The 13727-nt window shown below is 38.2% G+C and overlaps 3 protein-coding genes across 5 annotated transcripts; 2 read left to right on the forward strand and 1 right to left on the reverse strand.

Annotated features, from left to right (window-relative positions):
• The first annotated feature begins 618 nt into the window (after window positions 1-618).
• rcn2 (reticulocalbin 2) lies at window positions 619-4039 on the forward strand. 2 transcript variants are annotated; one of them, XM_044026959.1, is made up of 8 exons: window positions 619-671; window positions 1503-1643; window positions 1742-1844; window positions 1934-2130; window positions 2205-2318; window positions 2403-2496; window positions 2583-2722; window positions 2865-4039. In XM_044026959.1, exons 2-8 carry the CDS (start codon window positions 1503-1505, stop codon window positions 3006-3008), a joined length of 933 nt encoding a protein of 310 aa, XP_043882894.1. In that variant the 5' UTR covers window positions 619-671; the 3' UTR covers window positions 3009-4039. The 2 variants fall into 2 exon arrangements, with proteins under 2 accessions (XP_043882894.1, XP_043882903.1); XM_044026968.1 differs by lacking the exon at window positions 2205-2318.
• On the forward strand, window positions 3585-8940 carry pstpip1a (proline-serine-threonine phosphatase interacting protein 1a). Of its 2 annotated transcripts, none has more exons than XM_044026772.1 (15): window positions 3585-3644; window positions 4613-4713; window positions 4816-4890; window positions 5011-5045; window positions 5129-5235; window positions 5370-5432; window positions 5870-5974; window positions 6215-6260; window positions 6631-6710; window positions 7083-7181; window positions 7263-7359; window positions 7534-7618; window positions 7722-7798; window positions 8355-8452; window positions 8541-8940. In XM_044026772.1, exons 1-15 carry the CDS (start codon window positions 3615-3617, stop codon window positions 8670-8672), a joined length of 1230 nt encoding a protein of 409 aa, XP_043882707.1. In that variant the 5' UTR covers window positions 3585-3614; the 3' UTR covers window positions 8673-8940. The 2 variants fall into 2 exon arrangements, with proteins under 2 accessions (XP_043882707.1, XP_043882715.1); XM_044026780.1 differs by having other exon boundaries at window positions 8358-8452.
• A 341-nt stretch (window positions 8941-9281) lies between these two features.
• LOC122770040 (tetraspanin-3-like) lies at window positions 9282-13696 on the reverse strand. Its single transcript, XM_044027003.1, has 7 exons — window positions 13514-13696; window positions 11402-11593; window positions 11103-11177; window positions 10909-11010; window positions 10662-10814; window positions 10491-10574; window positions 9282-9935 (listed from the first exon to the last, which is right to left on the reverse strand). The coding sequence occupies exons 1-7, from the start codon at window positions 13589-13591 to the stop codon at window positions 9843-9845; spliced, it is 777 nt and encodes a 258-aa protein (XP_043882938.1). The 5' UTR covers window positions 13592-13696; the 3' UTR covers window positions 9282-9842.
• Between the last annotated feature and the right edge of the window lie 31 nt (window positions 13697-13727).

Genomic DNA, 13727 nt, shown 5'->3' on the forward strand with positions numbered 1-13727 from the left:
CACCACTCCTCTATGACCATTACCTTTGTATGTGATCCGATTCCTAATAATACATTAATAGTCAGTAAGAATTCTTACCATCAATATCAGATTTTAATCTTTTTTTGTGCACAAATCCTTAAAAAAATCCGATCAAGATCGAATACATGGTGAGATGGTTTTTCTTTGTCCTCTTGCCATCCGTCTGTGTATTTGTTATGATTTATTTACATTCAGTAATAAGTACACATGATGTTGCCTTACATCTGATTGAGCATGATTGATCTACCTTGCATGCCTTTGATCTGCCATCGCAGTTAATTTTCAATGGGAGAAAAGTTGCATAAATATTTCAAAAATGATATATATAAAAAAATCAAACCAGTCTCAAAAATATAGAGTGGTAATGTGAATGTACGGAACAAAACATTTTTAAGAAAGTCAAATACATTAAATAAACCAGTTCACTTGTTCTGCAGACTATACACTTGTCTAGTTTATAATAAATGTTTAACCTTGTTCACACAGATCGTTGTATTGTCTTCACTCCTGTTCACATGTGTACTGACAAAACGTAAATAAAAGCAGACATGTAGTTAGAGGGTTAGGTCATTTAGTTTGAAATTTCAAACCGGAAGTGCTTACCGCCTGGGTGAACGACTCGTCAACGCTTGTGTGGAGAACTTCCGACGGTAATAACAACGTTCTACTTACACTTAGCGACGTATTTGTTGCACTTACTTTACCACTGACTTAAGCTTTTCATGTCTCAAGTGTGCTTGTACATGTCCCTTGTTCCGTTATCTCTATTATATTCAACTTTAAACAGGAACCGGTCATAACGAGACAGGCGAGGGTATATGACTAGCAAACGACCGATATGCGATGACGTTGTCGAATAATGCGATGACGATATGATTTGCGCCACACCATCCCCACACGAAATGTGTTATTTCTATTCCGTCAGCGTAAAACAGTGATATTGCCCCCTTAACACACTTTCTGTCATCCTAAAACCTCCCTTACTTCCTGCATAGTTGAAAGAATAGTAAAAACCTATAAGTAAATGTAAAACTACATAAAGTTATATCCACTGTCTACTACTACTTCACTTCTCATTTCTGGGTGTTGTAGTATGAGTGAAGGGATATAGTTAATTGTGCTATAGGCCAGCCACCATTGTGGAATAAAAGTATACAACAAAACAAAGCAAAAACTATGACATACTTTTATGGAAAGTTTTTGGCCTAACAAAACTAGCACAATCTACATTAATCGCAATTCAAACAGCCTGTACAATGTGTTGGTTGTCATTTGCATATTGTACATATTGACCAGATTTTTATTATTATTATCATTGTCATTGTTGTTATTGTTATTATTATTATTATTATTGTTATCATTTTAAACCTAAAAGAGCTGTTGAGTTGAGCTTATTTGTCATTTCGCCCATTCAAGGTACAATTTAAAACGTCATACAATTTAAAGACAATTTAAGTTGCTGTTCTTGCTTTAATCAACAGATGGCACCCACTGCGTTGCTGGTATTGCTGATGCTCCAGTTTGGACTTGGACAAAGTTCACATAACCATCTTCACCATGGTGGTTTAACTGGCCAGGAGCACCTGTCTGAACATGACATGAATGTCCTGCTAGGAGATGAGGTGGCTTAGTGTTTCCCATTATTCACACACTCCTCAATCAGTTTTTCCATCCTTGTTACCTGTTCACTATTTTCTTTACTCATTTTATTCACCTGTAGGACACAGAGGAGATCAAGAAACTAAGCCCAGCAGAGCAAAAAGAAAAACTGATAGAAATTGTGAAGAAAATTGACACAAATGCTGACAACCTGCTGAGTGTTGGTAAATTAGTTTTTCCCTTAGTAACAAAAAAGAACAAAAAGAAAGAAAAAGATTCAACTTAGTCTCTCTGCTCTGTTTTCTCCCCGCAGAGGAGATCACTCTATGGATTCAGCATGTCTACAGAAAATACGCTCTGGATGATGCAGTGGAAAGATTCGCGGAGTTTGATCTTGACAAAGATGGCATCGTAACATGGCAGGAGTACAACACAATTACTCACGGGCAACTTGTACATTTTGATGACAGCACGGTGATGGAGGATCCAGAGCAAGAGTCTCTCAGACAGGTGTGCTTACAGTTACTGTAATGTTGACACTCATATGTGGAAAATACCATAACAGAGGCTCTTATCCCCATTAGCTCTATCTGAAGGAGAGGAGGCGCTTTGACTTTGCTGACGTGGACGGCATACCTGGCCTTCATGTTGATGAGTTTCTCGCCTTCATTCATCCCTCAGAAGTGGATCACATGTCTGTAAGACAAGTTTGTCCTCCACTTCTGCAAAACCTGACAATGTTTTTGTCCCACTGTTTAATGATTTGCCTTTTTTTCTGACAGGATTTTGTCATTGAAGATGTACTGAGTGAATATGACACGGACAAAGACGGATTTATTAGTCTCAGTGAATTTATTGGAGATGTCCGTGGCGATGGTAAGACAACAGCAATTGTTTTTGAAAAAGATAGAGACTTGTGTTTTTAATCCATCTAATGTTAGGAGTTCATTTTTTTTTATTAGATAATACACCTTCACAGTGGGAGATTGAAGAAACAGTGCGGTTTAAAGAGCTCTATGACCAAGATAAAGATGGGAAGCTGAATCGTGAGGAGCAGCTCCGCTGGGTCGCACCTAATAGTCATGGTTCTGCAAGAGAAGAGGTAAACTTTTGATCTTAAGTGGTCAAATCTCATTAAAAATTGAAGCCCCGTCTATCAGAATTATATCTCCTTCCTCATTTTGTGGCAACATGTTATGATTCACTGATTTGTTTCCTGTGTTGTGATTCTCTGTTGTCCACAGGCCCTACACCTCATCAAGGAAATGGACATCGATGGAGATGGACAGCTCTCACTGGATGAAGTTTTAAAAAATCAAGAAACATTCATGAACAGTGAAGTGACAGACTATGGGAGACATCTGCACGTTTCACACGATGAATTATAACTAGGTGTTGTGAAGTTTTCACATTTTGTTTTCATGTAGTTGTTGTGGTTTATTTCCTGTCTTGTGACTCGAACACTTGGGGACCGAGTTCATGTCACTTACTGTCAAATTGCAGTAGCAAATGAAAAAAATAACAGGAAACATTTATTGCAAAATGTGCATGCTGGTGTTTGCGTGTTGCTGTAACAGAGACAGCAAAATAGGTGAATGTCAGAGGCTTCACAAAATGGTGTGTGTGGCAGAGATGTCATAATACAACACAACCACTTCATTTAAATATTTGAACCGCCCTGTGAATTATTAACAAATGCAGTTCATTTGATTTCATTTACTGATCTGTATTTGAAGAATTGTAGCCGTGTGTCATTTGTGGTCGTTCCCCTCGCAAAGAGGTGAAATGACATGAAGATCAGCGTGACACGCTGCAGCGCTTCCTCATTCAAATCAAACAAGTTAGTGAGTGTTGCACTTCTAACACTGGTTTCCTGAAAGCGTCATGATTTTTTCTTTTCACTTGCACTGAGCGGCAGCCTGTCACACTGCTACTGCATTTTGTGAAGTGACCGAGTGGATTCTGAGACGAGGACTGTTTGACCCACTGCCAAGATGAAATTAGAGTTTAAAGATGCATTTTGGGTGAGTCAGTTTCTAATTCTGCAATGATACAAATATTTGCATAGTATGTTTACAGCTTAAGCTTAAGTTTTTGGTTGAAGTGTGAAGTCAGTGTTGTGTGCAATTCTGTAACTTTGCATTTCTGTAAATTGCATTTCTGTTTCTTTTTTGTATTTTGCCTGGAAAACATTACTTGTATCACATTCTTCAGTTCAGTCGTCTTAACTTACCTTCATGTAGATCCCTTGACTTTTCCCTGAATCGGTAACTTCTTGTAATTAAATAACCAGTTACACCTTTAATTTCTCATTGTTGGAGGTTGGACAGTTGTTGTACATATTTATCAGTTTGTATCAAAGGCCGGTGTGTGAAACTTTAGTTTTATAAAAGCTAAAATAAAAACGTATTACAGTTTATGTTGTGGCCGTAAAAGTGTAACCTTAATGATTGCTTGTGGTTCTCAATGATGAGGCTAAGCTTGTCCCATTAACATATGTTGTCATTTTATTTTACAATTACAGAGCATGTTTTAGTGTGAGACCTCAAACACCTTATACCACCACAGTATTTATGAGGAACCTGCCATTCAGAAAGAATAATCAGCTGAACTCTACTGAGGGTTCAGATTACTGTGTGATCGTGTGTGCTTCCTTTTCCCTCATTAATCTCAACCTGATCTGTGCACTCATGTAAAGTAAATCAAGGGTATTGCAAATGCAACTACAAAATTCAATTCAGACACGAACATGTAACAATGCTCTCCACTTTTAGATGAGATAGTGAGGAACAAAAAACCTTCATGTGTTAGGAAAAGAGAACCAGTAAAGACATAGTCATAGTAGTACACAATGATACTGCATTATCATATTTTACATAACATCTGCTCTATTATTTCAAATAATCAACTGGCACGAGGATGATCACATGGGTCTTAACATCCTGGGTTTCTTGAACGTTTTTCACTATGAGAGTATTTTGTGTCACCACAGGGAGTGGACTTCATCAATAATGTCGGATATGAGACTATTATTGAGAAACTTAATCAAGGCCGGAGGACATGTAAAGACATGGAGGAGCTCTTGAAAATGAGGTGGGCTAAAACAAAAATAAAATAAAAAAGTAATAAACTGCACACAAATATAGACAGTGATACTGATACAAAAGGGTCAACTGTATTATTGGTTATTTATAGGGCATTAGCAGAGGAGAAATATGGGAAGGATCTGGTCACCATTGCCCGTAAGGCCGGAGGTTTACAAGAATTCAAGTAAGTGTCTATGTGTGTTACTCGGTGCTCATCAGGTTTTCATACACATAAAAAAATGTCTCAATACAAGAAATGGTATCATTTTTAATGGCTATCCTGTGTTTGTTTTTATTTCCACAGCACTTTAAGAACATCTATAGATGATATGAAAACACGTAAGGACAGGATTTGCTTCATGCGTTATACCACTTGTCGCTGTCAGGTCAGGTTTTTAGTTGAGTGTTTCGATATTTTCCAGAACTTGAGAATATAGGAAGCCTGCACATTCAACTCTCTAGTCTCATCAAGGAGGAGGCGAAGAGAATGGAGCAGTTCAGGGAGAGACAAAAAGAACAGAGGAAAAAGGTAATACACAGAATATCTTCTCATTTGCATGCAGAGGAAATCTAAAAAAAAGCACACATCTCAGTGTGGTTTTCTGAAGATGACAGCGACTATTTTTTCCATTTTTGTCTTGTTATGGTCTTTCGCTTTTTCAGTATGAAGTCATCATGGAGAGGGTCCAGAAAACAAAAGTCTCCCTCTACAAGAAAACAGCAGAAGTAAGCGTTTATCACATTTTAATCAACGTTTCCTGCTTCATTCTTATACAAGTCTTGGGGGAACATTATAGACTGTGTTCTAACAGACACACACCCTTCCCTGCCAGCTAAAACTTTCCAACCTCCATCACAGTCGTATTTACTCCTCTTTTTAAATGATGATCTGTACAATTAGACAAATGTTTCTACAATACGGTCCATCGCACAAGTACATTAAGTGTAAGATAAAGGAACGTGAGATGTGTAAGAGGAAGACAGTGTCGCAAATTATTAACACTAACAGACATATTAAGAAGTCCAAGGTTGTGCTATTTCTCTCAGAAGAAGGAAGTGAGCTCAGTTGATGCATTTCTTTTTCCCCCATTCTGCCCCCACTTTAACCGCCAAGGCTTCATAGAGTAAAGTTTCATGTGGTTTCCACTCTGTATCTTTCACAGTCTAAAAAGTTATATGAGCAGCGGTGCAGGGAGGCAGATGACGCAGAGCAAACTGCTGAGAAGCTGGGCATGGCTCCCACAGCCACTCCTAAACAGATTGAGAAGGTAAACACTATGGTAGTGTATGGTTGAAAGGTTTAGTGCAATGACATGTGTTCATTTTAAGTCCGCCAGTGTGTGTGCATCAAGTGCATCGTCTCAGCTCGTGTACTCTGTGTCGTGGCTAAAACTTTTTTTTCTTTGCTCCCCAAAAATAAACATTCTAGAACCTGTAAAGGATGCAAACATTTATGTTTCAGCAAGAGAAATGACACAATATGTCATTTTGAAATTTCTCTCCTTCAGATGAGCTGCAAATCTAAACAGTGCAGAGAAGTAGCAGAGGAGGCTGGTAAGGAAGTTGGGCAATTACATTTTCATTTTTACTGCTAGAAATGGGATTAGTTTTTTGGGGGGGTTGCCAAATAAATGTGCTTGTTTTTTTCCAGTCTTTCCTTGAGATTTATTAAATAACACAAGCATATGGAGAAGTTGTAAATCATATATCTCTTGAAAATGGCTGGTTCACATATGTATTATATTATAGAAATGGCATTAAAAATATGTATTTATTATGTATATGTATTAAATATGTTTGTCTTCTAGAAAAGTGGATCCCCATATAAAATGCTTGAGTGTGACATATGCGATTAAATGTACTCTATCTGATACTCTATCACTTTTTGCTTTAATTTTATTTATTTATTCAAATTTGTCTTCAGAGAAACAATACATATCAAACATTGAACAGCTTGACAAGGTCCGTCAAGAATGGGAATCAACGCACATTAACACATGTGAGGTAACGTATTCACAAGATGAACACATCTTAAAATGTACAGGCTTAGTCAGAATGGTAATACCCACCAATGAGGCTGTGTTACACTTCCTATATTCAGAATGAGTCACTCATCTACAAAAAGAAAATGTGACCGAATGGGCAACAAAACTTTCCTACACATGATACCACTGACAAAACTGAAGCAGCCGTTGAGCACTTTTATTCAATATCAGTCAATCACGTCGTGATATGACAGAAGTTGTGCAGAAGTGCTCGTGCTCGTTGCATTTGTCGTGCAAGGTGATGCCACTTGCATAGCAACCGTTATCACAGTACTGTACAGTGAACGTGTCGTGTTTCAGCGTTTCCCTCTGTTTTGTGCTGTCTGTGCAGATGTTTCAGCAGCAGGAAGAAGACCGCCTCAGCGTCCTGAGGAATGCTCTATGGGTGCACTGCAACCAGTCATCAATGCAGTGTGTGAGCGATGACGAGGTGGGGCGAAGTTGCTGACACGCTTTTTCTTTTTGGACACATCTTCCCCTCAACTTAACTGTACTTTCACATTTCGCTCAGTGCTACGAGGAGGTGAGAAATACGCTGGAAAAATGTGACATCATCGCAGACAATAACTACTTTGTGGAGACGAGAGGAAGTGGCTCGACCCCCCCAGGTGAGCACCTGTCATGCAGCCTTCCTCGTTTGGATTTGAATATATTCCAAGTTAGAAATTTTAATATTATCTCATGGTTGAAGCAGAACGTGTGGCACATTTGGAAGCAGATGATACATTGTGTGCAACACATTGAACCAAGTGTTTTTTTGTTTGTTTGTTTGCTTTTAATAGCTCCAATTGAATACCAGAATTACTACAACAGTGATGCTGCACATGAGGGAAACGGCAGTGCTGGATTTGTTGGAGTCATTAAAAGGTCACGCAATGTAAAGATGATAAATAATAGTAATAACAAAAGATGACGTGAACGCTTCTTAAATCTTGATTTCTGTGTTGTGTCTGCTGAATATTACTTGTAGGTTCTCAAGTCTTCTGCAGGGAAACTGTTCCTCTGGCTCCAAGATGAACATCAATGAGCCAGTTGCGCAACCTACTGGTATAGTACCGTTACTCAAGCAACACTTCACTTTCCAAAATGATGACAGCTACGGCTATGAAAAAGCCACACTGCTTTCAGCACAGGGTGTGAAGGAAGTTGTTAATGTAGTGTCATTCTTAACCCCAATGTTTGCCAACCAATGGCAATTGTACCAGTTAAAAAGTAGTATTTTGTCCTAAATATTAAACTTAAAAAAAAAACTTTACTTGGACAAATTTATGAGAAAAAACATGTATGGCCAAGACGAAAGGAATTGGGCTTGTAACTGGAAGGTGGCTGGTTCAATCCTGGGATGCCCCTGAGCAAGGCACTAACCACTAATTGGGGTATGGGCAAAAATAACTACTAATACTAATTAGCAAATGCAGGATCACAGGATGCAACATTACCCACCTTAACATAACTTATGTTAATGTTCAATAACATCCCAGTTAATTAGTTATCTATTTAAAATGCTGTAGCTCTCTGTGCAGCCATTTCTGTTTAAGTTTATAGTTTCCAAGTGGCTTCACAAAGTAAGTGATCTGATGCTGATTCTATCGTATCTCCACAGCAGAAACATCAGACGGAGTATATGCTTCCATTCCCGGGTCTCGGGTATCCCAACTGAGCAGCGAGGAGTATAAGGCCATGTACGACTATGTGGCACAGGTCAGCTTCTGAGAAACATTCAGAGGTTCTCCAGTTTTTTTAATTTTTAAAGAAATATACAGTGAACCATGTTTCCATTTTTGTTCAGGGGGAAGATGAGCTGTCTTTATCTGTTGGGGACACGGTGATTGTCACAGACCAAGGTCAGGATGGTTGGTGGATGGTACAAAGGAACAGCCTTTCAGGATTGGTTCCTGGTTCTTACCTTGCTAAAGAATGAGTTTACGTGACAGTCATATACAAAACTATGCAAACATTGTCATTTAAAACTGCTATTATCACATAGAAAACTGTTATTTATTGCTATGGCACATATTCACATGACTTTACCTTTGTAGCTGTTGTGTTGACATGTCAGCTGCCAACTGATGTGATACAAAAGGTATTAAGTTTATTCAACTATTGTGGACTAAAGGTCCTAAATTGTGATTGATATTGTGTGATCTGTTGTTTCTGCAAAAACACATACATACAAATGCACCCAATGCCGTATTCTCTTTGGTTCATGGGTGTCAGATTACTCCTAACTCAGACTCGATCAAGTTCCCACAGAGGCGTCTTTCACCACTATTTTAAGTGTATGTAAAGGACTAAAGTGACTAAAGGTCACAAAAAGTAGCAGTAAAAAGCATGTAAGATTAAAAGGGACATCTGCCATATTTCTGTTAAAAAAAAAAATTCGGAAAATCCACATTTTAAACCTTCACCTTATTTTATTTACACTCGAGAGTTTTTTTTTTTTTTTCAGCAAATCAAATTCCAAAACTACAATCGGTGGACTGTTGAGACATGTCCACTTTCACACCACAAAAAAATTCACACCCTGAAGGGGATTACATGGGTTGACTCTTAAATGAAAAAAATCAGGTTAAGTTATAATGGTTTACACTCAACTGGCTGTAGTGACATTTCTACTACTCGACAGAATAATCCTGTGTAGTGTTTTTAACCAAAAGTGAACTGTTATAGCAGTAGTAAAAGTAGAATAGTAGCAGTAGCAATAGTGTATAGAGTAACCTTAAACATTCTTTCAAGTAAATTAGAGGTTTAAATACACAATATTTCAAAGCCACACACAGTGCAAACTAACATAAGAAGAACAAAACCCCGTCCATAATTCAGTTCACATGTGACGCACAGGATAGGTTAAGTAGGTTATGTCTCAGAGTAAAAATAATGCTTATCACTTCTCATTCTCGTTGACCACAGCAGACTTTGTTCATGTTGAATAACTGGCAAAACAAAACATAGAACTTCAGTGAGGTTAGTGTGTTCCGGTTGCTGTTGTCACGATAGATTATTTTCATTTCATGCTCTCACCGATGACTAACTGTGTATGTTATGGAAACATACACAGTTAGGCATAAATGGCATAAATGAGTGTTCTCATTTATGCCTGGGTGCCTCCCGTGATCAGAAGCTCGTAAGCAGGATCTCTGACTCTGCGGCACAACACGACACATGCACACAGCATCCCCAGCATCTGTGGAAAAAACACATCTTATTATTCAAATTTTACTGCAGGTGTTACTGGAGCTGCTTTGTTTTCGGACCCATCACATCAGCATTATGTTCCTTACACTGAGGAGCTTGACATTTTGATAGTCAATAGTAACTAGATTAGCTTGGCACAAAGGCAAGATTGAAATAAATAAAGAAATAAATCTGCCAACAGCACCTTTGCAGGTGTCCTATTTAAAGTCTAAACACACATTGTGAGGCTGTGGCTATAGCTGCTTTTTGTGTGTGATAGTTGTTTGTGGTTCTTTTATAGCAGGAAACAATATGTTAAACATTCCAAAATCTGAGGTAAAAAAATCTGGCACAACACACAACATTAAATCAATATACACAGTATTATACAGAGTTAAATTTGCTACTTTTAAAAAATGATATTGCTACAATTAATGTTACTGTTTTATTACTCAGCCCCATTATACACCAATGTTACTGCTGATGGTTAACTTTACTCTACAACGGAGCATCCATCAATGCTGGAGATAGTTCAGTATTATATAGAAGTAGATATTGTACAGACCTGGATGGAAGCAAATGTCAGAGCAGTCCAGATGATGTACATCATGATCTCCTTCAACTTCTTCACAACCAGAGCCTCACAGCCCTATACACACAGGACATATTCAACCCTCCATTTAGTAGTCATTGCTATGAAAACAATAATGAATATCATTCAAAAATATTGTTTTACTTCTTGGTAGAGATCTTCAGGATGTGTCAGTGACCCCGTGCAGCTTCCAGTGTTAGTTTTGCAGCAGCTGATGGGCACACTGTTGTTTTTGGATTCTTCATACCAGTGTGTAGACTGCCAGTCTGAGTAATTATGGATCCCACAGCACTGAAGCTATTCGAATGACAAAAATGAAAGACTCTTAAGTTTGAACAGCCATGTAGTTATAACAGCTCCATAACAATGGAAACAGGAGTTCTGTCCTCACCTGTCTCTGAACATAGTCAATGGCACGGCTCTGGGCGTTGCTATTGGTGCCATTGTACTCGTCATAGACTTCATTTATTGAATGATTAACTTCATTTTCAACCTGTCAACATCAAGAACAAACGTTGTTTGTTAGAAGAACCAAACAAGGCCATTAAAAACAAATATTCTCTGGCACATGTTTGACTGTCTCACTTTTGCTCTGTAAATGTATCCAAGAACCACCACTGCCACTTCAGTCATGAACACCAGTAGGAGAATAATCACAAACTGTAGAATGAATTTCAGATTTTCAGACACACAAACATATTACATTACATTTTTGGTCCGAGTAAAAAGTGATAAAAGGGATAAAAAATGGTTGAATCTTTTTCTAATGCATCCTAAAACTTGGAACTTTTAAATATCAAGTTAATCTCTGATTAGTTACAAGATCTTATTTTGAGTGGGATATGTTTCTCTGTCAAATTAAATCTTAAAACTGGTTTACTGACTGTTGCAAGTCCACAGTAGCTCTCTCTGACTGTGGCGCAACATCCAATGAGCCCGATGATGAAGAGAAGCGCTCCAACTGCGATGATGATCACTGCTGGGATGAGAGTATACACGTCTTCAAAGAAATGATCGTAGTCATCGTATGTAATGAAGACGTAGGCTCCGACATAGCACAGGATACCCGCAGCCGCCTGTGGGTGACAGAAACATCAACATTTGTTTGAAAATCAAGTCCTCACATGTAGAAAAACAATATAAATGTAGCTGTACACGATATATCATTCAAAGGATAATAATCTTAATTTCACAGCTACTACACAGTTACTTTACAAAATTTTTTTTCCAACTTAAACTGCAGGAACAATTAGGAGAATATGACATATGAACATAATAACAGTCATTATGCCCATTATTTATAACGATCCAGCACCTCCCTGATATTCAGAATAACTGGACTGACAACCTACCAGAATTATATCAGGAACTAGTCATTTATCTCATTTATTATGATTAAAACGTATTCCAGCCTGTCCTGAGAATACTATACTGTAATGGTACATTGTGTATGCTTAATTTAGGAAACCCAAAGCTTTTTTGTGCCTTTTTTGATATATGTGTCCTTACTTCAGAGATAGTGTTTCATATTTGAATGCACTTTGCAAAAATACCTGGCTGTTTTAAGAATGATGCGCATGGGTGGAGTCCGACTTTACTGGAAACTATGTACTGCATTCTTAGAACAAGTTTTAGTTCCTTCTAGATTATGGTATGCAGTCACTCGACACACTTCCTTCAGTATATTGTATCTATATGAATTTGGAGTCTGTTATCATGTGCCTTTGCATATACAGCACAATTATTTCTGGAGTAATTTGAGTGCCTCGATCATATCTGTTACTTAATTTCATGGCTTCATTTGTTTACCGAAAATGCACTTGAATTGACTTTGACAGTGTAGGCTTTTTTTTTGTGCACTGAGGGCCTCAATGTCATCAAAATGATTCTCATCTTCAAATTAAAAATAGCTCATATAAATAGTCTCCGGGTGTTCAAGATTCATATCACTCTGTGCAGAGATGTAGACTTGCCGTAGACACAAATTTGCCACAAAAAGTCATCAGTATTTTCGTCTGCAGATGTTCACAGTGGCTCACCATTACATTGGTGATCTCACTGGGTGGTGCGAGGACAGCCAGGAGTTTAAATATTTCAGAACCTTATCGGACTGCAAATCAAGCTTTATAGCCAACACAGGCTGCAACACTCATGTAACAGAATATTTTAGAAATGTTAACAGGAAAGTTGTTTTTTAAAAAAGGTCAACTTTTAATATGTACACATGACGTGGCCACATAAGAACCTAAACAGAGTGTATATGGATAGTGTAATAGTGTGGATGGTAAAGTGAGAGAGAGAGAGCAGAAGCAGCTGAAATGCAAATACAAAAGGTATGTGGAGGAAATGTGTGCAGTCCTGTTTATCTTCTATTTGAAATCATTTTCCTAACTGCCCTCAGGAAGGCGCTATTAGTTACTATGAGTCTTCCATATCTCATGCAAAAGCTAAACTCAATTCTTTACCGCCAGTCACGTAACGAGACAGTTTCAGTGTGACTTGATCTCTGTGTTGCCATTTAATCATTATTATGGTTGATTAAAAACATATTTGTTGTGATTTTAAACTAACGTGTAAAGCCAAAGACAAATAACCACCCATATATCCAATGTCAGTGGACAATAGAAGCTTATTATTGTTATTCTTGGTAATAATATGCATTAAATGAAGCTATACCTGAATTATTCATATTTAAATATCCTTATAAATACTAGAATACATTTCTTTGTGCTTATAGAATCTTGTTACTGGAGTTAATGCATTGCTTACATATATATCTGTAACAGGACTATGGGTCTGTAATAAATCAGAATTGACACGAAGTCATTATCTGACACTAATAACGTAAAAAAAACAAAGGTTGGCTGCGTCAGTTAGCCTAGCTTAGTAGCGTAGCAGCTGACCGGGGGAAGGAGGAGAAGGGGGACTTAGTCGCTAGCTGCTAGTTAGCAGCTGTGACGCGCACTGAAATCAAGTATAAAAACCTCCAGACTCACCCAGAAAATTAGGTTCAGGAAGACGAGGACCGTCTTCGACGAGGTGATGCCGCACTGTGCCATCTTCAACGCGGACATTAAAAGGTGTAAGTGTGAGAAAATAGCGCAGCTTTGCAGTCAGACATGTCCCGGCCAACTCCACCACTCACACTCCATATTCCTCACTGACGACTGCTCTGCTGCTGCTGCGGTGGCGCCGCCGCGGTGACGGTGC

This window comes from Solea senegalensis, linkage group LG1 (genome assembly GCF_019176455.1).
Source record: "Solea senegalensis isolate Sse05_10M linkage group LG1, IFAPA_SoseM_1, whole genome shotgun sequence".
Lineage (NCBI taxonomy): Eukaryota > Metazoa > Chordata > Actinopteri > Pleuronectiformes > Soleidae > Solea > Solea senegalensis.